General features: G+C 45.1%; 1 protein-coding gene across 1 annotated transcript; it reads right to left on the bottom strand.

Annotated features, from left to right (window-relative positions):
- Positions 1 to 3,502: 3,502 nt before the first annotated feature.
- KCNA7 (potassium voltage-gated channel subfamily A member 7) lies at positions 3,503 to 23,984 on the bottom strand. Its single transcript, XM_060255468.1, has 2 exons — positions 22,950 to 23,984; positions 3,503 to 5,194 (listed from the first exon to the last, which is right to left on the bottom strand). Exons 1-2 carry the CDS (start codon positions 23,523 to 23,525, stop codon positions 4,325 to 4,327), a joined length of 1,446 nt encoding a protein of 481 aa, XP_060111451.1. The 5' UTR covers positions 23,526 to 23,984; the 3' UTR covers positions 3,503 to 4,324.
- Between the last annotated feature and the right edge of the window lie 112 nt (positions 23,985 to 24,096).

Here is a 24,096-nt window from a genome sequence, read left to right as displayed (position 1 = left end):
TGGCTGTGATGTGGATGGGAACTGAAAACAGTTTGGTGATAAGGAAGCCGAAGCAGTGCAAAACCTCCGCATGGAAGCAGACCTGTTGGTACTTAAATGGAGCATAAAAACTGCAGATGAGAGCTGTTACGCTTTCTCAGTTACTCTGTGTTTATTGTTCCCTATAGTGCAGTTGCTCCATGGTCACAATATACACAGGGCCGGCTCCATTTTCATGGCAGAGTTCCTGCGTCTCCAGCAGCTGCTGCCTTCCCCGTAGCTATATCTCCACTGGACACACAGAAACCCTACCAGGAAAACATGATTACAATCCTATTTATTGCCCTTTGTACACTTAGTAGCACCTACCACTACAGAGTGCTTTAGCCACACACAACAGAAATTCCTAAATGCAACATGGCAGTTTGGTAGGAGCCAGTTTGGTGTAGTGGTTAAGCATGCAGACCCTTAACTGGGAGAACCGGGTTTGATTAGAGTAGAGAAAGATTTGAGTAGAGAAAGAGGTACTTTTCTCCCTTTCTCACAATACAAGAACTAGTGGGCATTCGATGAAATTGCTGAGCAGACAGGTTAAAACAGATAAAAGGAAGTACTTCTTCACCCAAAGGGTGATTAACATGTGGAATTCACTGCCACAGGAGGTGGTGGCGGCCACAAGCATGGCCACCTTCAAGAGGGGTTTAGATAAAAATATGGAGCAGAGGTCCATCAGTGGCTATTAGCCACAGTGTGACACAGAGTATTGGACTGGATGGGCCATTGGCCTGATCCAACATGGCTTCTCTTATGTTCTTATGATTCCCATTCCCCACACTTCCACTTGCAGCTGCTTGAATGGCCTTGGGTCAGCCATAGCTATTGCAGAGTTGTCCTTGAAAGGGCAGCTTCTGTGAGAGCCCCACCCACCTCACAGGGTGTGGGGGGAGGGAAGGTAAAGGAGATTGTTGGCCACTCTGAGATTCAGAGTATAGGGCAGGGTATAAATCTAATATCATCTTCATATTCTTAAAAAATTATTTAAGGAAGGATTCAAATATGAGATTCTTGCATCTCCAATTTGAATAGCACAGTCTGGGAAAAACTGAAGTGTATTGCATGATTCTGCTGAATCTAAATATGGGGTAAGATCCAGCCAAATAGCCCTGGTCCCATATGGCTTCTGTCAATGCAGTTTCCATGTATGGTCAAAGGGGTCCCCCTTCTCCCTTTTCTCAACAGCAAAAAAGCTGGTTGGGTCCCATCTGTCATGTGTCTTGAGGCTACAGCTGACACCCCTTACTTTACATGGTATACACTTAAACAGGCTCCACATGCCCCCTCCCCCATTCACACCACTTTCTAACAGTTTCCTAAACAGTTACTCATATCTCTACAACTGCAGTGTAACAATTGCAGGATAATTGCTGTTATGTAGGAGAAATAAGTATAAGGAATGGAGCTAGCAACCACACTGCAGTTTCATTGTTCACAAATTATATTGCCATTAGCGATCATCAACAAAGGAACTCCATGCTATACCAACTCGTGAAATTACATCTTGCTCTGAAAAGATGCAAACATTATGAAATTACTATCATTTCTCCTGACAAGAGTTTTAAAAAAATTATCCTGCAGTTACGGATTTCTCCTCTGCTAAAGGCATAAAGCATCCTTTAGGATACAGGTGGCCACATTAACCTTTGTGCTCTCTTTTTGCAATATACCATACTTGCCTGACTTTGATACCTTAATCATCACAGAGTCTGGTGTGCTGCACTTACAAACTACCTCCACAGTGGTTGCAGTGTAGTCACCGTTCACACATCTTGCAAGTTACCTTGTCGTGAAAAATTCCTGTTAAAGGTAGGATCAGTGAAACTGCGGCTATGCACTCATTGCAAACTATCATCACTGCTTTCTCCATGAACTGCAAGTCTGCACGATTCTGTGCCAGGCACAGATACAGTTTTAAATAATCACACACACAGTTCTGATTTGCATGCATAATTGTACATTTACAACTTGTATAAGCTTCCAAGTGGTTACAAGTTCGTTCTCCATTTCTAAATCATTTCTGCTCCAGGTTCTCTGTGCAAAAGTAAACATCATCGTTGCAAGAAAGTGCTGTGATTGACAGAGTGTAAACTTCCCTTTGGGTTGTGCTCCACCCAGGACTTAAGATCCAACGGCACTTAACACTATATAAATTAAGACATGTGAAGTGGCTGGGTAAGTATGATCAAGAAGGGATGTCTTTCTCTCCCTAGCTGCACAGCTTGATCATAATCGCTGTTTTAAGATGTGGAGATTCACTTTCCCCTTACAAATATCCCGGCATGATTACAGGGATCAAATTCCAGAGAGAGCAGCAAGTGGGTTTCTGTTTCTTTGTTTTTATAGCAGAGATTGTACCCTTTGGGAACTGAAGGATCCTGCTAGACTCTGGCTATCGCTAGTTTGTCCTGAGAACTTCTAAAGGCTGTTAAAGACTGTTTGGTAACTAGATGGATGTCCCTCCCACCCTTCCCCCAAGAAGCCTGGCAACTCTATACAAGGAGAGCAAGTTACGCAAAACCCTCCCGATAAGCGTGGTTGCCCTTTTGTCCGAAAAGGGCAAGAAATGTTATTTTCGGCCAATACATGCATTGTCCCTTTCAGTCAAAATGGCAACCGTACGTATTAGGAGGCTCGCATGTTGTTGCGCTCTGTCTCTATGAACAGTAAAACATAATGACTGATTCTATTGCATATTTGCCCTCCCTTTCTCCCAAGAAACTTAGGGTGTTTCTCCTTCTCTGACTGCGAGCAAAACTGAAAACTGATTTTAAAAATGGCTGAGCTGAAACTAAGGATTTTTTGTTGGTTGGTTGGTTTGGTTTTGCATCAGGACGAAAAAAATAATTATGTCAGCTTTGACTGAGCTATAAGGAGATTCTGTTGAGTTGGGCAGGATCAGCCAGAGACATTACGTTGCCTGAGTCAGAAAATAGTATCCTGGTCTCGCATGTAATACTAAACAAAATAAAAATCTGCCACCTGTTTTGAGCTGCCTCATCCTGGCTAAGGATGGGCCAGCTATGGCGGCAGGACATGAGATTTGGTTGGGCCTAGTTGCAATTTGGACTGGGAGAGCTGAGACCAAAGAAAGGGACAGATTTAGCATGTATTTCTTTGTGAAGAACCAGTGGCTTTGTTGCTCTAACACCAGCCTCCGGGTGGGACCTAGGGACCCCCTGGAATTACAGCTCAACTCCAGACTATACAGATCAGTTCCTCTGGAGAAAAGGGATGCTTTGGAGAGTGGACTCAATGGCATTGTACCCATTGAAGTCCTTGTCCTCCCCAGGCTCCATCCCCAAATCTCTAGCTGTTTCCTAATTTGGATCTGGAACCCTGCCCAACATCACCCACCAGTAGCTAGGGAACATCTGGCGAAGGCGATATTTAGCTTTGAGGAGACTGGGAAGAAATCATTCTCTTTTTTAAAAAAAAACTGTATATGTATTACAGCTTTGTTGTTGCTTTTAAGAGAGTAACGAGTTCGTATCCTACCCCATTCAGTAAGTAAACTGAATTCCTACCAATGTGGGGACTAGCTCTCAGTTCATGAGAACTAATGGGAGGGGTTCCATTTCATGGGGCAGACAGAAGCCAAGGGCTCCTTTTCAGCAGCTGCCCTCATTCTGGAGATGTAGTTACAAATTCAATGACAGTATTCCCCGCAATACCCAGATTTCAGATGTGGTTGGCTCCTTGGCATTCCTGTATGTATCTTCCCCAACTCTTGCTATTTGGGGCCTGGTTTGCTCTGGGTATGTTCCATTGCGCGGTCCAGCAGATGTAACCCAAGAACACATTGCTGTGATTTCATGGAGGCATCTTCATGCCAAGGGTTCTTTGAGTCACAGAAGAGTGGAGGGTGATCGGGCAGAGAAGGGAGTAAAAGGAGAGGAGGGAGTACTTTCTGTGGACTGACTGCACCCTAGACCAATCGAAGAAGGAGCAGAGCAACAAGGGTGTGTGTGTTTATGCAACGGTCTCCTTGCAACAGAATCCACATGATTCCCAGAGGCACCATTTCCCCCCCTGCCATCTCTGCTCCAGGGGCAGCACACTGTGCCATTACCTCATCCCAAATTTAGAAACACTGTCCCTCCAGTCCCCTCTCAAAACCTGATGGGAAATACGTTCTCTCCAAACCCATTGCTATTCTCTAAGGATTTTAGACCCAACAGGAGACCAATCCGGAAGGGTTAATCTATTATGTTATTATACAGAATTAAGACGCAGAGGTGCAAGAAAAGTTATGTGCGGTATGCAGGGATCAGGTGCTTGGACTGGATGGTCACACTTGGGTTACAAGGCGTTTGTTGGGTGCTTCTGAGTTGGCCATGGGCACCACACCATCCAACAGTTCTGAATGCTCCACACCATCCTTGTGGTGTTTCTCCCTGAGATGAGCCTTCTCCCGGATGGCAGCCGGAGATGGCGGTGGGGTGTACGGGCACATAGTGATGTGGGTGTATTGACCTTGGTCCTCACACTCAGTCTCGCGGTGATAGAAATAGCTGAAGTTGGAGACAATGACAGGCACCGGGAGGGAAATGGTGAGGACTCCAGCGATGGCACACAAGGAACCCACAATTTTGCCGCCCATAGTCTCAGGGTACATATCACCGTATCCCACGGTCGTCATGCTGACCACAGCCCACCAGAAGGCTGCAGGGATGCTGGTGAAGGGTGTATCCTGGTGATCGGCTTCAGCAAAGTAGGCAGCGCTGGAGAAGAGGATGACTCCGATGAAGAGGAAGAAGATGAGCAATCCAAGCTCCCTCATGCTGGCCTTGAGCGTCTGTCCTAGGATCTGCAAGCCTTTGGAGTGCCTGGAGAGCTTGAAGATTCGGAAGACCCTCACCAGCCGGATGACCCTGAGGATGGCCAAGGACATGGCAGGCTGAGCCACCCCCTTCTGGCGAGCAAATTCAGTGCCCAGGGCCACAAAGTAAGGGATGATGGCCACAAAATCAATCATGTTCATGATGTTCTTGAAGAAAGCTGGCTTACTTGGACAGGCTATGAAGCGCACCAGGAGCTCAAAGGAGAACCAGCAAATGCAGATGGTCTCGACAATGAAGAAGGGATCGTCAAAATGGTTCTTTGCTTGCGGGACATGTGGGACATGTGGCACGCTGATGTTCAGGCGATGATGAACAGACTGTGGAAAGTAAGGAAGGATGAGAGAGAGAGAGATTAAATCTTGGCTGAGCTACTGTGACCAACAGTTTTGTTAAAGCTAAAAGAGTTCAGAAGTGGACCATATCATGAAAAACATTGGAATCCATTGGAAGGAACAGTTTAAATTGTTGTGAGGGGGAGAAGGGAATGGGATTGTAAGCCGCTTTCATACTCCTAAAGTTTCTCTAGTGGAATTCACTGCCAGTGAATCTAGTGATGGTTACTAGATGGCATGAAAAGATCAATGGAAGAGAGGTCTATCAATGGCTACTAGCCAGGATTAGTAAAGGAAACCTCCACATTCAGACACAACAAGTTTCAGACACAACATTCAGACACAAGTGCTAGGAGACGACATAACGGGGAGACCTTGGCCTCTATGCCTTATTTGCTGACCTTCCAAGGAAGTTGTCAGCTACTGTGTAAAACAGGATGCTGGGCTAGATGGACCACAGGTCCAATCAACCCCGTCACCTCATATGTTGTTACGTTTTCCCCTAAAACTCAAGCAAGGTGTGATGCAAGAGATCCGTTATTAGAATATCCTGTGTATATAGCTCTGGAGATTTAAAAATTGGGGAAGGATTGCCATAGAAGGGGATTTTAAACTATTGGCTCCCAGTCATTCCTCCCCCCAAACAAATTCAGGTGGCCAGAAGGAAGGTATCTGTCTAATCTCCCTTTAAAACCATCCATGCTGTATCTACTGGCAGTAATTAAATTGTGGAATTCACTGCTGGTGAGTGTACTGTTAGCCTTAGTGTGAACAGCTCTGAAAAAGGGAATAGATGGATTCATGTTGGACAATTCCATCAGTGGCTACCATCATAGGGATGACGGTCAACGGGGACTACCATCAATGGCTACCACCAAGGGAACCTCCTCTTCTAGAGGCAGTAAAGTGTTTTTTATGTGTCAAATACAAAAATTGTACCTATTGCCCCCTCCCCCCACCCCCAAAATTGACTGCAGTTTTTGAGGGGAGTTCTAAACTGTAGAAGATGGATGGGAGGAAAAGGTTAAACTCTCCACCAGCCCCCCCAGCATGCCTTTCCTCTTGTTCAAAATACTATCCTTGAACTATTAACCAGCTTTCCGAAAAATGCAGAAGACTTTAATCGCATACCTCTTGTCCTAGCTTGACCCTAGGATACCAGGATGCCTCTTCCGGTAATATGGTCCCATTCCTCCAGGCTTACCCTGAGAAAAACTGTATTGCCCCCTCGAAAAACTGATAAAGGCAGCCTCCAGTCTTGCCTTTCCATACAGTTCTCCATGAATCCATTATATCTACTAATATCTTCTCTTATTCCACATCATGATTGTCCCTCACTTTGGTACCCTGGACAGATGCCTTTCCTACCCAAAGGATGTTAATAATCTAGTGGTCCAAGATTGCTGTCTCTCCCCCTACAGGCTGCTGGGGGGAAAGGAACTGAGTTGCTTGTGGTTTGCTGCTACATTTGGGTTTTGCTTTGCAACCGTCAATCATCCACTTTTATGTGTTTTACCATCTTCGTCTGATCTCTCCTGAACCTGGTTTGATACAATTTTTCTGGAGAGATCATATTTGCAAGGTGGGCTGGAAAGTATGCATTTTTGCAGGTCTTATATCAGCACCATTTTCCTTGACTCGGCTCCTCACAACTTCTAGCCAATGCTGTCAGAGGGCAGTGAAATGCTTTTGGCCAGCTGCATCCGTACCCTCTGCCATTTAGTCTTCTCCCCCCTGCAAATTAGAAATTACACACTCTTGCAAACTTATCACAATTCTCCACCTCAGTAGAGCTGCTGCTAATATATTCTCCCTCTTTGCAGTCTTCCTTTACCCCCCACCCTGATGGTTTCATTCCCCTACAACCCCCCATATGCAATTTGTGTCATAGACCTGGCACCACTATGATTACACAACTTTAGCACCGTGAAGAGAAGCCAGAGGCTGCGCTTTCACACACACAAGCTGCTGCTGGGAACCAGAGCCACGCTATAGCTTCAGGTCCCCCTGGTGAGCTTGTACAGTTTGTAATGTCTAGTTAGGCTGTAGGATCTGGGAGACCCAGGTTCAAATCCTCAGTCTCTCTCAGGCTACTCTACCCCCACAGGGTCAACTGTGAGGGTAAAATGCTTTTCTGAGCTCCTCAGTAAAAAAGCAGGATAAATGAACTTTTCGGTTCCTCACAGCTTGGGAGTGAGTTTATGACAGAACCGCTCACACTGAGAAATACTGTGTTTTGGTTTTCTGTTAATGGGATTAACCCATCAGTGTCGCTAAGCAGCTTTTCAGTCAGATCAAATCTACAGACCTCTGTAGGGGGTGAACACCCACATAAGCGTTTCAGAGAAATGGCACTCTTTCAAAAGGAAGGCACCCTTTGAAAAGACACTCTTTCCAAGAAAGCTTGTCAACAACACTTTTTTTTAACATAACCCAGGCCTTTTTCTGCGTTAGGGTAGGGCCGCACATTCAGTGATTCTTCGCTATGCCTTTTTAAAAATTACACAGTATTGCAATTTAAAGGGAAAGGCCAATATGGAGAGAAACTCCCCCCCTTCTTCCGTTCTCTGTTTTCCTTCTGAAAATTGCTCCCCCACCTCAGCTGCTTTTAGACATGCTGAGGGGAACTCACTCTGTTTTTGTATGCACAGACTAGTGTATGGGTATGATCTAGACAGGAAGAAGGGATACTAGGTTTGGTATAGCCCCATGGCACCATTTGGGACACTTTAGGGTAAAGAGGGCTTGTTGATATATCTACCTGCTGCAGACCAGATTCAAGACAGTGGCTAGAGGGAAGTCAGGCTATGGGTAAGGGGGCGCAGGGTGGGGAATACCAGGTTGGCCTAGATATTCCCAGAAGCTTGGAGAAAAGCTATTCCCAAAGCTTGGGGAAAAGCCAAATGTCAAGGTCAAATGGCCCTCCCTGCTCTGTCCTCTGGTCAGCTCTAGTTTCCCGCTCGCTAATTTTGACTCCCGTTCACCAAGTAAGCAGGGCTTGTTTGCCTTGCAGGCGAGGTAGGCGGTATGGTAGGGAGGGGGTGGATTTTGTCTCAGACCTCTTCAGACTCAGAATAGCCACTAGACTAGGTCAGTCCATCTGTAGGATTCCTTGAGGAGACACCCCACCCCCACACTGCCGGCCTTACCTAGGAGGAGGACCCAAGCATGAGGTGTCTTGAACAACATGTATTGTAAAACTGTGTACATAACACTGATACTCAGCGACACAAACAGCAGTCAGGTACAGAATTACTGACACATTCCATGCAAAGCAACTTTGGAAGGGAGAGATGTGTCAGACTGGTTGACCAAGAGATAGGGCCAAAACCAGATGAGCTGTGATTGGTTCTTCCTTTTTTTTAAAGTTAAAAAGAGAAAGGAGACCATGAATTGAATTTGGGGTTGTGGCTTTCCCACATGCCATTGTCTCCCATCAGAATTACCCCTCCAGCAAACTGCTCTTTGCCCAGTGAAGAAAAACCACATGGGGTACCCAAACTGCACAAAAGGCCTAGAGCAGGGGTGGCCAAACTGTGGCTTGGGAGCCACATGTGACTCTTTCACACAGATTGTGTGGCTCTCAAAGCCCCCACCACCCCATCAGTCAGCTTGGAGAAGGCATTCTTTCTTTAAATCACTTCTCCAAGCCATGACAGCCAGCAGCTTAGAGAAGGCATTTAAAGTTAAAGGTGCTTTTGTTCCACCCCTCCCACTATCCCTCCCTATTTACTTGCTTGCTTTCTCCCTCCCTCCCACTATCCCTCCGTTCCTTGCAGCTCTCAAACATCTGACATATATTCCTTGTGGCTCTTATGTTAAGCAAATTTGGCCACCCCTGGCCTAGAGAGAAAGAGTTATTGCTCTCCCACACTGCCATGATGCTGATCCAATTTGTTCCTCCTCTTAACTTTAAAACAACTATATATCTCTGACTCCTGCACTCTGACCCTCAGATTTTGAGAGATTCTCTTTACCTTTAGAGAAACATCACTGAAGATGCACAGGGAGAAAGCGGTGGCTTAAGAATTCCCTAACCCTTTGTCACAGCAAATATCCAGCTGAAGTGGTTTTGTCTAGAAACAGCAGCACTGAGATTTTAATTACATATACTGATTCTATATAGTTCTCCCCTGAGGCAAAGAACCCGAATGGTATCCCCAACGATGGCAGAAAAAAGCAAGTGACAATTTGCTGCCCTTCAAATGGGACCTGGAAATATGCTGTCTGAGATGGGCTGCTGCCCCCCTTTCCAACTCCCCTTATACATCCATAGCTATGCTATGATAGCTTCACTCATCTGAGCAAAGCCTTTTGAAGGTGCCATCCTGCAAAAGGGTTAACATTAGAAACTGCCTGTACATATGCATTCTTGGTGGTGCCTTCCACCTTGTGGAAGTCCCTGCCTGCGGTGTTCAGGAAGACTCCCATTCTGTGTTTTCACAGAATGCGCAAAGCCAAAGTGGGCATTTTTATAAAGGGAGGAATCAGTATTGCAATACAGTGGAACAGTCCAGGAGGAGGGTGCTTTCTTAAGGTAATAGGAATGTAGTCTATTGCAGTGTATATTGTATGTATGGTCTTGGTTTTACTGCACTGTCTTCTACTTTGCAATACACTTTCTGCATTGTTTAGGGCAGGGGTGGCAGAACTGTGGCTCCAGAGCCACATGCAGCTCTTTCACACAAGCTGGCAGCTTGGAGAATGCATTTTAAGTTAAATTTGCTTTCTTTCCACCTCTTCCTCCCCATCTATTTGCCTGCCTTCCTTCCTTCTCTCAAACTTTTGACATTTATTCTATGCGGCTCTTATATTAAGCATGTTTGGCCACCCCTAGTTTGGTATACCCTGCTTTGGTCAATTATCTATTTGCTTTGTTCTCTAAGTCTATAATCCTAGTACCATTGCATTGTTTATTGGATGTCTTATGCTGTCCAAATTTGTTTAAAAAATATTTTGTAGGTTGTCTTGAGTTTCAGCAAGAAAATTTACTTGACATGAAGTAAAGACTTTAAAAATAAAATAACCTGAATGAGGGTTCAGTTTTTCATTCAGCTCATATGGGCTGTCTTTTTCAAACAAATATTTTAAAGACACGTATATCTGTTTAGATACATCTGCATTCACTGTTCGTCTTAAAATAAAATCACATATGGAGTTGAAAACTTGCTGCAAGGGATGGGGAAATGGTATTCATGGTGCTAGCCAATAAACTCCTTCAGCAATCAGTTCAACAAAGATAAGTACAGAGTTCTACATCTGGTAACAACAGTGAGAAGCAGACATACCAGATGGGCAGCAGTATTTGTGTGAATTTCTGGGTAGCAGTGTTTGTGTGAACAAGATGGTATGGATATGGGTGGACTGTAAGCTAAATGTGAACAGTCAGTGTGATGCAGTGGCATAGGAGGGTAATGCAGTTTTGGGATGTATCAACAAAGGCATAACATCCAAATCACAAGATGTCATAATTTCATTGTACACCACATTGGTCAGGCTGCATTTGGGCTACTGTGTGTGGTTCTGGAGGCATCAGTTCAAAAAGGATGTGGACAAAATGGAGGGTAATGCGCAGGAGGGTAATGGTGATCAGGGGCCTGGAGACCTAGCCCTATGAAGAAAGGCTGCGGGACTTGGGAATGTTCTGTCTGGAGAACAGGAGGTTGATGGGGGGATGTGATTGCTCTCTGAAGTATTTGAAAGGCTATCACTTAGAGGAGGATAGGGAGCTGTTCCTGCTGGCAGCAGAGGAGAGGACTGCAATAATGGGTACCCCTTCACCCAAAGAGTCATGAACCAGTGGAATTCACTGCCGTAGGAAGTGGTGCCAGCTACAACCCCAGACAGTTTCAAAAGGGGATAGGATAAACAACTGGAGCAGAGCACCATCAGTGGCTATTAGCTGCAAGGTTTAGCTGGAACACTCTGTCTGGGGCAAGTGAGGCTCTGTATTCTTGGTGCTTGGGAGGGGCAACTGTGGAAGGGCTTCTGGAGTTCTGGCCCTGCTGGTGGACCTCCTGATGGCATCTGAGTATTGGCCACTGTGCGACACAGGGTGTTGGACTGGATAGGTCACTGGTGTGATACAATATGGCTTTAAAAAATATTCTGATGACTGGATTTAAATCAATCCATGCTGAGCATAACCAACACTCAAGTAACATTTGTTGGAAGAAGGGAAGGGAAGGGAAAGGAAGGAGATTGGGGGTGGGTGAGTGGGATTAATAGTAAACATAGTTCAGCGGTGGAAACGGCTGCCTAGGAGGTGGTGAGCTCCTCCTCAGTGGCAGTCTTCAAGCAGCAGCTGGATGGACACTTGTCAGGGATTAATCCTTTAGATTGATCCTGTATCGAGCAGGGGGTTGGATTAGATGGCCTTCCAATGATTTCTCTCCTCCACACACATTAAAACCAAACCATAGTGCTTACATAATAGATTCTTCAGAGGTAATGAGAACAAGGCATGCTTGTGTTTCCTATTGTTTTAGAACAACAAGAAATAGAAAAATACACTTTTAATTGTTTTATGTAATCACATTAAATTGCTTGCATATGCTGTTTTGTGAACACAAGTTGAAAAGTGGCATGCGGGGTTTTTTGTAAAGAATAAATGAGCCAATAAATAATGCCAAGAGCATTTTCAAACTAGCTTCACTGCTCTTAAGATGTTCTGTCAGTTTTACAGCCCTCAACAATGTGAATCAGAATCACAACAGAGAGATGATAATTCACAAAGTCCCTCCCAAGCGAACAAAACAGACACCGTGCAGTGAGAATCATGGGGGGAAAGACCGAAACCATTTCTGACTGTTTCAAATTTAAAAAGTCCTTAAAAATTTAGAGATCAACAAGGTTGCTGTGTAGGTGGGCTAATGATACTATTACCATGTTCCTGCCTGGCTCATTGGAGCCTTTAGGACTGAGCTTGGGGATTCAGGAACAATGGGCAGTAGGATCCAAATCCCTGCCACCCTGGCCCAATCACAGGCTCCCTGCTGGTTCAAATGATCCAGTGGCATCCTAGCACTCGAACCTTGAACTATATATAGTTGGCCCAGTAAATCAGTCTTCTAGTTTACCATGCTATAACTAGAACAAAATAGGAGTCAAGTTATACCTTTAAGACCAACTTAGTTTTATTCAGAACATAAGCTTTCGTGTGCTCTAAGCACACTTCCATCAGATGAAGAATCCGGTACAGTGAGCAGAGCCACACATAGCTGGTAGGCAGTGGCTCAGAATGCAAAATGGTACAGATTTTTGTACTGGATTCTTCTGATGAAGTGTGCTTAGAGCACATGAAAAGTTTCATTCTGAATAAAACTAATTTGCCACTTGAAGGTGCCACTTGACTCCTATCTTGTTCTACTACTTCAGACCAACACGGCTGCCCACTTGGATCTATCTACATGCTGTAACTAATAAAGAGCTATTATCACTGCAACCGTGTCTCCTCCTTGCATTGAACCCACTATATTATAAAGGTTTTACTGGAAAATGCTGGCAAGGGTCTAATTAGGATAAACAATGAGGTTCTCAAGGTGCAAGAAGACAGTTGTTCAAACCAGCCATATTTGCCCAGGCCAAAAAACAAAAATGTATGTGAGACCTTTTATTAGGACCAACCTATAATGACACAAATCATTGTGCAATCTTTTGAGCTCAGCAGAACTCTCCATTAGACTTAGGGTTCCCAGCTTCCAGGTGGGGCCTGGAGATCTCCTGCTATTATAACTGACCTCCAGGCAATAGAGATCAGTTCCCCTGGAGAACATGGCTACTTTGGAGAATAGACTGTATGGCATTGTACTCTGCTGAAGTCCCTCCCTTCCCCAGGCTCCACCCCCAAAATCTCTGGGTGTTTCCCAATCCAGTGTTCTGGCAACCCTTACAGGACTAGATGTTACAAATGCTTGTTCTGCTTCCCCTCATCTTTTGCCTTGAGGACAGAACTGCTAACTTCATTGTTTTATGTTCCCCTCCAGGCATAAGAAGGGACAAAGATACTGATGAAGAAAATAAGCACAAGGGACTCAAGACAGCAATAGTATAATTTGATTGAATTATCAGGTTTGCAGGTCCAAAATTTCCGTGTTTAATTTCAGGGATGCTTAAAAATGAACTGCATATAAACAATCAATATGAACCAATTAAACTTGTTACTTTATTGGGAAGCTCTAAGTAGTTCTTTCTCTCTTGTTCATGTTCACCACAATGCCAAAAGATGTTCTGCTCTTTCTTTAGCTTTGCATGTATGGGAGGGGAGGGGGAAGACCACCCACCCACCCAGGGCAGAAGAAAGGAGGTTGCTTGAAGCAGCAGGAATCATAGCTCAGCTTAACTGCACAGACAGCAATCAGGCCATTACATAAACCAGCTTTGCTATACAGTTCCGAGTAATCAGCTTCTGATGTTGATGGCTTTCGAGACTGTGGTGGCTAAAATAAGCCAAGAGACTCCACCAAGTTGACAGCTTCTCAGTTTCCGAGGGGATGAGGGGTCGAGACTCTGAAAAGACTCACCATGTGACCCTCCCATGACTGTATTTATGTGGACAAAATTAATTAACCATATATATCTCTCTGTTTGTCTGCCTGCCTGTCTGTTTATCTATCCATCCTATTCCCCACCACAAAACTGTCTCCATTGCCACAGGAATACTGAACTGAGCTCCCTATATTACATTTTAGGGAGGGCCTTGATTCCCAGATACCTCCAGATGGTACATATAAGACTTCCCCTTCTTTGATTAGACATTTTGCTAGAGATCCTCAAGTCCTATAATAATATTAAGAACAGCAACAATGAAGCCAGCTGTCTAAAAGGCAAGAAAAGTAGAATTTTTAAACTGTGCTACCTCCATACTCTTCCTTGCTCTTTCTTTTGGCTTAACAAATGATACAAAAAGTCTTACTGGTGTTTTTTTTTTAAATCCACTGTGATTGTATGGTTATCCTCAGAAGGCCTGCATTTTGTGCTATGGGTTAGGTCAAAAATTGGCACTTTTTATTAGTAATTTAGATCGTATGTATTAAAAAGTGTACAAGTGGATCTCTGTATCCAGCTTGGAATTCTGCAAGGATACTTTAGGGATCTTTCCCTTTCATCTACCTAGTGTAAGACAGACATGCCAAAATGAAAATTGTTGGAATAGGCGGTATCTGGTGTGCAAAGAAGAGAAGGTATTAGTTTGAAGACCCTTAGAATTATTTAGGTCAGTACTTTCTCTCCACTTAAGTGTAATTCCTTATCTGTCTCCAGATTGCTACAAACAGAAATCATCATTTCTGCAAACAGCCTAGATCAAGGGTTAGGCTGAAGAAGAATGATCATCAGACATATATGAATCTGGGTTCATATGACTGCATGTAATTCTGGGAATTCTGGGAATGGACCTCCCAGTCCCATGGGTTGTTTGTTTTCCTTGAAAAATCAGTCATGCCAGGAATGTGGTGCTAGGAGAAGAGGGATGCAAGACTTCCACCCCACTGTTTTTCTTACCCAAAAAGTGGGTGGGGAAGCATTATTTGCCTTGTAATTTTTTTTTTTTGCCATAAAGATACAGCCAACATATGAGCAACCCCATGGGGTTTTCAAGGCAAGAGACATTCAGAGGTGGTTTGCCATTGCCTGCTTCTGGGTAGCGACCCTGGTATTCCTTGGTGGTCTCCCATCCAAATACTGACTCAGGGCTGATCTGCTTAGCTTCCAAGATCTGACAAGATTGGGCTATCTAGGTCCGGAGCAGTAAACACACAGGAACCCAAAATAAGGCCCCGCCCCAATATGCTGCTACAAGAGATGGTGTTTCTTTCCACTGTGCAGCTCATAAGGGATCCTCTCCTATTATCCCCTCCAAGGCCTTTCCCATGGAGATGCTAGGGACTGAACTTGCAATTCTTTCTGCATGTGAAGCTCCTCCGCATCAAGAAGGCTAGACAGAAAATCTCGCTGTGCTAACCAGATCCATAAATGCTAATCTTTCAACACTGCTTCTGTTTACTTCCTTGAAGTACAGGCCTAGAAATTGCCCAAGAGCAACACATGGTGTTTACATATGATTTTTCACACCTGTTGTCTGAAAGCAACTTATTTATTTCAATTTATTTTTTTATAAATTAGTTACACCTCCCTCCTTAGCCTATCTTTTCAGATTCAATGTGCTTACCAAGGCTGTAGAACCCTAGGTTTGGCTGGAATGAGCATTACAAACCAGTGTCTTCCACCTTCTATTAACCACATCAGCAAGAGAGCAACATTTGAGTCCAGTGAAGACCAATGAAGTTTAAAGGTGCCACTGGACTCAAACTTTGTTCTGCTGCTCCAGACTAACACAGCTACCCACCGGAATCTATCACATTGGCAAGTGTGCTCTTAACAGCATAGGGAATCTCTGAGGTACATTCAGTATCATGAGCGTCATCGATTTGGCTACTCTGCCCAAGGAAAAGTTTCTGTGTAATTCCAAAACTTGCTGATCTTTTACAGCAGAAGCAGCAGGTCTCCTCCCCCCCCCCATCACCCTGTTTTACAGCACTGCACCAAACACTAAGGGCACATGTTAAGCTGAACACAGAGTCACAGAGGCATATTGGAGACTGCAGAGTTCATGAACCTTTCACTGTTGTGAAACGTGGCTGTATTGCAGCTTGGCCTGCAGTAAGCTGATGATACGATCACTCACCATGCAACTCAGTTATCATTTTGTCCGCATTTAAACTGTCATTGGGAAATATCTGAAAAGACGTTAGTTGTGACAACATACCTGGGGATTTCTCCATACCCATAGTGCTGCAGCTGAAACTGTTAACTGATGAATGGGATCACAGATCCAGGAATTCAGCTCTTAAATATTTCCAAGTCAGCAAGTGGACAACTATAAAATCCCTTTTTAAACTACTACTAGATGCTTGACATGTAAATTCATCTAATGTTTGGGGTTATCCTTTTCCCTCACCACGTTTGGAGTATCGCATAGTTGTTTTTGTGGGAACAACACGAAGAAGAAGAGGAGGCAGAAGAAGAAGACTACGACTTGTAGTGCCATCATAAACCATATGGGAAATTGACCATACCATTGGAAAATGTTACAAGCAACAGCAATTGGAATATGAAGTAATTTTTGAAAGCTCATCAGAACAAAAGCGAAATGTGGGATTAAGTACAACCGCGTAGCGAATTATATTTGTGCCTTGCTGTACAAAATAAAGCCATTTGGAGCGTCGGTCTCCGTGAAAGACTACACTGTTGGAATGGCCACCTGCACCCTTCTGTTATGAAAACTGGACATTTATTTGTTGTTTAGTGACTATGAGTGACTGGGTGATGTTCCTTTAATGTTTAGTTCTGTATGAAACTGTTGGTGACTATTTGAGAAATTTTAATGTCAACAGTCCCAGTAAACATTTTGTCTAAATTTAGAAGCTGGTTTTGCGGAGGTTTATACCTTTGCCCCTGCCCCACCTGGGGATTGGCAACCCTAGTATGGATGAGGTCTCTTGATTCTTCAGCATTGTTTTCCTGACCTCTTCCTCCCGCATCTGCTGCTATCTGTCTGGCAGGAAAAATGTTCTGGTGACCCAAAACATTTGTCCTATTACTACTTCTGAATGTATCTTAAGAAGGTGGGATGGGTGTAAAACACAAAGTGTATTTTTTTATTGCCAACTTTTTGATTTCAGAACATAATTTGCAAATGGTGTATGCTTATCTGGGGGGGCGGGGAGAGAAACTTATGTGACTTATATAATGTATTCTCTGTGCAAATTTAGGACTGAGCCATTGCCATGGGTGTCTGGACACATGATTGTGTGTCAGTAATGAAAGAAGGACTGGGGGAGGGGAGGAGTTGGGGCAGCAGATGATAGGGGAGGGGCAGCAAGGGTTTCCAGAGCTATGTGCCCTGCAAAGGGATTCCCTTCTTGGCCTCAGAAGACATGTCTTTCTGCCCTTAAAAGCCACAAACATGACATCAGTGATCCCCCTCCCCCCACCCTCCCACTGCTGCTGTCAGAGAAAGTCAGGAGCCCTGGGTGGTGGATACAGCGCACAGGGTGTTAATCCCACCCACCTGCTCAAGGCCTGAGTCCCACTGCTGAATAGCTAATACTGGGTTTGCCTCAGTAGCTGGCAACCGATTAGGAAGCCAGGCGCCAAAGCAGTCTCACAGGACACTTTGGGACTATCTGTGAGGGGGAGGTCTGAATTCTGAGCAGAAACTAGGGTTGCCAGGGTCACCCCTCCCCCAGCCACTGGCATGGGGTGGGGGGTGGGGTTGTTGCCAGCTCCAGATTGGGAAACTCATAGAGATTTGGAGGTGGGGCCTGGGGAAGACAGGGACCTCAGTGGGGTACAATGCCATAGAGTCCACCCTCCAAAGCATCCATTTTCTCCAGGGAAACTGATCTCTGTATTCTGGAGATGAGCTGTGATTCTAAGAGATCCCCAGCCCCACCTGGAGGCTGGCCTCCTTAGAGAAACTACCAAGGAAAGTTGGTTGCTTGGCCATTAAAACTGGGAGCCAGGACTCCCAAGATCCTCTAGAGCAGGGGTGGCAAACTATGGCTCAGGAGCCACATGTGTCTCTTTCACACATACTGTGTGTGTCTTGAAGCTCCCACCACCCCGTCAGCTGACCTGGAAAAGGGAACTCTTTCTTTAAATCACTTCTGCAAGCCAAGTCAGCAGGCAGCTTGGAGAACGTATTTAAAGCTAAAGTTGCTTTCTTTCCACCTCTCCCTCCTTCCGTCATCTAGTTACCTGCCTGCCTGCCTTCTCTTCGGCTCTCAAACATCTGATTTCATATCTTGCGACTCTCAAACATCTGATGTTTCTTCTATGTGGCTCTTACGTTAAGCAAGTTTGGCCAACCCGGCTCTAGAGTAATGGTTCTCCACATTTTGGTATGGTGACTCACAAGTCAACATTTATTTAGTATGGTGACCCATCCAGGGCTGGCCCAAGGTTTTTGTCTACCTCCCCCCACTGGCTCCCTAGACAAACCATGACCTTCCACCCATCCAGTTCAACATTCCATTTTTTTTTTACAGTGGCCAACAACCAGGTGTTTTTGAAAAAAACAGCAACAAATGTTTCCCAAAGGGCACTGATGCCCCCAGACAAGTGGCATTATTCTAAAGCACACAGCCTTTGCATATGGAGGTTACATTCCAGCCTTTGACTGAGAGGTTGGGCTGCTGAAGGAGCAGTACCAAGATAGAGATGATGCAGGCACGTGCCTCTTTCTCTCCTCCTCTGGTTCTTCCACAGTGCACCAAACAGCTTCTGCCCATTCTCCAGGCCCCCCCCCTGCCATTTTCTGGTTACAACCTTAAGGTTATTAGTTGCTGGATAGGTGGCTTTCAACCCTCATTATTGTTGCGAATGAAGATGAGAATTTGATTCTAGGGAAGGTGCACCTTCAGATTCTAGAGAAGGTGCTTCAGGCTACAGACGAACATTCACTGTGGGCCCAACCAGGCTTTTTTTGTAGAAAAAGCCCACTGGGAACATAAGACATGTTGGATCAGGCCAATGGCCCATCCAGTCCAACACTCTGTGTCACACAGTGGCCAATATATGTGTGTGTGTGTGCATATACACACACACATTAGCCACAGTGTGTGTGTGTGTGTGTATATATATATATATACATACATACACACACACACACACACACACCGTGGCTAATAGCCACTGATGGACCTCTGCTCCATATTTTTATCCAATCCCCTCTTAAAGCTGGCTATGCTTGTAGCCGCCACCACCTCCTGTGGCAGTGAATTCCACAAGTTAATCACACTTTGGGTGAACAAGTACTTCCTTTTATACGTTTTAACCTGACTGCTCGGCAATTTCATTGAATGCCCATGAGTTCTTGTATTGTGAGAAAGGGAGAAAAGTACTTCTTTCTCTACTTTCTCCATCCCATGCATAATCTCGTAAACCTCTATCATGTCACCCCGCAGTCGACGTTTCTCCAAGCTAAAGAGCCCCAAGTGTTTCAACCTTTCTTCATAGGGAAAGTGTTCCAAACCTTTAATCATTCTAGTTGCCCTTTTCTGCACTTTTTCCAATGCTATAATAATATCCTTTTTGAGGTGCGGTGACCAGAATTGTACACAGTATTCCAAACTCATTTGCATAGTAGGCCACACCCCCTGATATCACCATTGTTTCCCACAGGACTTTTTTGTAGAAAAAGCCCATTGGGAACTCATTTGCATAGTAGGCCGCACCCCCTGAAACAAAGCCAACCGGAACTGCGTTCCTGCTCAAAAAAAGCCCTGGGACCCACAGAAATGAAGTCCCAAGGTTTTAGTAAGGAAGAGCAGATTAAGGAGGCTGGTGGGTTTTTTGCATAGGAAAGTGGGAGGGAAGGAGCTGTTTAACCCTTTCCTCTTCTGCTGTTCTTCCTACAGGTGTAGGTTAGGGCAGGGGTATCAAACTCATTTGTTATGAGGGCCGGATCTGACATAAATGAGACCTTGTTGGGCCGGGCCATGTCAGGTTGGGCCGAGCCATGTCAGGCCAGGCCATGTGTGTATCTATTTAAGATTAGGTAGCAGAGATATAAATTTTATAAAGAACACAAGGACAATTAAATATATTTTTTAAAAAACTTAAAACATGCTTAAAATGTTAGCACTCGTTTTAAGGTGCTTTTCTTTGTATTTCTCCCATGGGATCCAGGGAACTGGGCAAAGGAAGCTGTGGCTCTTTCCTTCCTTCCCCAGGGGACTGGGGGGGGGAGCCTCAGCCAATAGAAGGAAGAGAGGCTTGGCTCAGTAGCTCTGCTGTGCAATTTAGCAAGCCTTGCAAAGCAAGCTGTTATGCTGAAGGAAGCAAGATATAGGGAGAAGGAAGCAGATGACAGCCAGTTGCTCAGGGGCCTGATAGGAGCCTTCTGGGGGCCTGATTTGACCCCCAGAACACATGTTTGACACCTCTGGGTTAGGGTGTCAGGCTAGGATCTGGCAGACCTGTATCTGAATCCTCACTCTGCCTTGAAAACTCATTGGTTGATCTTGGACCAGCTGGCCTGACCTATCTCACATGGCAAAGTGAGGATTCAAACCTTGGTTTCCCAGATCCCAGTTCTGTAGAAGTTTAATATGTAGAAACTGGCAGTTGAAGCAGGGTTGACAACCTCCAGCTGGAGCCTGGAGATCAGGAACTACAACTGATATTCGGGCTACAGAAATCAGTTCTCCTGGAGAAAATTCTCCTTGGGAGTGTGAACTCTGTGACACTGTACCTTGCTGAGGTTCCTCCCTTTCCAAACCCCACCCTCCCCAAGCTCTATCCCGTAATCTCCAGGAATTTCCTAACCCAGAGTTGGCAACCCTAAGTTGAAGAGACCTCCTGATATTTGCTCACAGCTCAAACTGATATTAAAGGGATAGCTAGAGGGACTTATGGAAGGTGCTGCTGGGGAGAATTGGTGGGTAGCTAAGGAATTATGTACCTACTTCCTGACCACGGATACTCCCTGTGTTAATGACAGGAGGCAGTCTTGGGGATGTGAATCTCATTGTGGCTTGGTAAGTCAAAGTTTTTGGAACATATCTATTTGTGTGTGGGGGGGTGTGAAGCAATACTTGAATCCGAGATCAGATATACTTAGAGATCAGCCTCTTCTGTTGGACATATTTGGCTATAAGTCCACACCCTACACAGGCAGTTGATTTCTAACAAGAGAGGCGCTAGAGTTGTTTTAACCTTAATAGAAACCCTGTCTTCCAATCTCGAAGCCCTGCACCTTTGCGATCCCTGCCCCAGCGGCCCTATGGCAGCCCAATTGTTATCCATTACCCCTGATCCTCCCAGTCTAGCATCCAGTTGGATTCATATGTTGGGGAATTCCCCTAAGAGCCACTACATCTCTAGCTACATAGATCTTGTTTCCTTTTAAACTCTTAAAGGAGCCAGTGTTCCTGCTCTCTGGGTCTCTGGCTTCAGTTCAGTAGCATCAACCAGAGCTGAAGTGATTTTTCTTTGCTGTTGTCCTTACAGCCCAGCTCAAAAGTGGTCAAGTGGTCACAGAAAATGAAGGAGACACAGAATAGACAGGGAATGAAAATGGTGTGGGCATTACAACGCATCAGGGGACAGAGTGGGACAGAATGATGATGATGAGGAGAACCTGGGCACATCCCATGAATGATATGAGGCATCTCAAGGTGAACAATTGATAGAGGTGGATTAGAAGACAGGGTTGAAGTATCTTGCTCATGGCATCAAAGGCATTATATTTTTTTTTGCAGCAGCAGAGATACATGTACAGCCAGGTTATGGGACAGTCCCAGGGTACATGTCAAGGTTGTGGGTCCGTCAACATGAATCCCAGTTCATTTAGATTTGGACCTTTTCCATTGCCACATGTATCCCTGCCTTCATGGTGATAACAAAAAGCAAGAGAATCCACCTTTATTTCCCTTCTCTGGTGGTTCAGATTGCTGCTGAAAGAGGGAAGCTAAAACTGTGAATTCACATCACATAAGGTTTACCAAATCATTTATATTATGGGGCAAATCCCAAACATTGCAGCCTCACAAAACATAATTTTGGATGCTTCAAATACATCTCAACTTCCAGACCTTGGCTTGGAATGCCCTTTAAAAGTCCTGCTTGATGGATATGGGCCTCTCAAGGATTGAGAGAAGATGGAGAAGGGAATGCTGAAGTTACTTCCATTTTTCACTAATGTGACTCATCAACTGTATTGCCAATGGTTTATTCCAACACTTAACTTAGCAGTGAGCATCTCGTGGTCTGTCCCTAGGACTAGGAGACTCACAAGGCTGTTGTATTAAGAAAGGAGGATCCAGCCCATTTGGGGAATTAGTTGGTGTCAGGGCAAAACTGTAAGAAATGTTTTTACATAGGAGTCCTTGGGTTGCAGAGTTAGATTCAAATCCAGGAGCACCTTAGAACCAACCAGAGTTTCAGGGTATAAACTTTCAACAGTCAAACCTCCCTTCATCAGGATGTCTGATAAAGTGACCTCTGAGTCTAGAATCTAACTGTTCTACTCCAACATAGCTGCACTCTGAAACCATCTTAATTGAGTTGCAGACTTTGGCTATATTCCTCTCACTCTTTAGCAGTGATGCACGGGCTTCTGATTTCTAGGTGGAAACAATGAAATGAATGGGAGAGAGATGCCAACCTCCAGGTGGGGCCTGAGGATATCCCAGAATTACAGCAACCCGTTTTCCTGGAGAACAAGAATGCTTTGGAGGGTGGATTCTATGGCCTTGAACCCCACTGAGGTCCCTGTCCTCCACAGGCTCCACCCACAAATCTCCAGGAATTCCCCAGCCTGGAACTGACAACTGTACCCCTCCACCTCCTGCCAGGGGCCTAATGGGAAGCCAGCAGGAAGAAGGGCTGAAAGGACTGCAAAGTCAATATTTTATGTTTTGCATACATTAAATTTGAAGGGTGACACAGTTTGGTCTTTCTGAACTTTGAGTATTAGTAAAGGAACTGCGATAGTGCAAGGTGATGAACTCCAAGACCTGGTACTGAAATGTTGCCCAAAACTGAAGGGATTCCATATCAATATTAAAAATTTTTAAAAACAACAACAGAATTGCAATTTGACAGTTTTGAGTAAGGGGAACTAAGACTTCATTTTGAATTTTCTCAACATTTCATGTTAGTTGTACTAATATAAGAAAATGGAAAGAAAGGAGTAGGTAGAGGAAAAAAGAAGAAAACAATGGTCATTGCTCACCGGTAATGACATGTCCCTATCATCCCGGAACTCAGGCAAGGTCTCCAAGCAGAAGATCACAATGGAGATCAGGATGACCATCACAGAGATTATTGCAATGATGCGGGCAGCCTGGGAGCTTTCAGGATGCTCAAAGAGTAGCCACACTTGCTTGAGGAATTCCCTGTCAGGCATTGGTTGCTCTTCTTCTTTAATGAAGCCCTCATCATCACGGAATTTGGTGAGGGTTTCTTCCCCAAGCTCGTAGAACTTGAGTTCCTCCAGGAAAACATCAATGGGGATGTTGGCTGGCCGCCGGAGCCGTCCTCCAGACTGGTAATAATACAGGATGGAGTCAAAGCAGGGCCGGTTACGGTCAAAGAAATACTCGTTGCGCAGGGGGTCATAATAACGCACACGGCGTTGGGGGTCACCCAGCAGGGTATTGGGGAACCGGCGCAAGGTCTTCACTTGAGTCTCAAAGCGTAGGCCTGAAACGTTGATCACCACCCTCTCGCAGCAGTCCTTGTGGGGACGCCCCTCGCAATGGACAATGAGTCCATTGTCCCCTACTGTTGGTGGCTTCAGCTCATCCATGGCACAGCTGGCAACTACAGGGATCCTGGGGTGAGGGAGGGAGCCATTATTCAAACTTCACCCCACCCCCGAGGCCCTAAACCTCTCCAGAGAATGGCTTCTGGCTTCCTTTAGTTGTTAAGCTATTCTGTGCTGCGCCCTTCGAAAAGTGAAATCACTCACACCTTTATCCGTGTCTCGGACAGCTCTTTCCCTCCCTTCCTATCTTGCCACCTTAGCTCCCCTTCCTCTGCCTTCACTGATTCATTCTGTACCTCAAACATGATCTAGTTTCTGACTTGATTCTCTGCCCTCCTCCTTATTCGTTCCCTGCTTCATGCCACCTCTTTTCTTTCTTGGCATTTCCTGTTAAAGCCATTCTCCTGTGCCCCACTACATCCAATTTTGCTCTGATTTCCTCCCTCCTGCAAAGGGGCTAGACCCCCTACTCTAGATCCTCCTCCACTGCCCTTCTCTATGTCCCCTTTCTGAGAACAACCCCTGTCTTCCAATGCCAGCGTCCAAGGTTTCTGCCTGTAAACACTTTCTCCAGACCTAGAGATATCAAGTTGCCCAGGACGGTACAGACTCT

This window comes from Heteronotia binoei, chromosome 15, assembly GCF_032191835.1.
Source record: "Heteronotia binoei isolate CCM8104 ecotype False Entrance Well chromosome 15, APGP_CSIRO_Hbin_v1, whole genome shotgun sequence".
NCBI classification, from domain to species: Eukaryota; Metazoa; Chordata; class Lepidosauria; order Squamata; family Gekkonidae; genus Heteronotia; species Heteronotia binoei.
The sequence above is the reverse complement of the archived record's forward strand: the minus strand, read 5'-3'. Positions and strand labels throughout refer to the sequence as shown.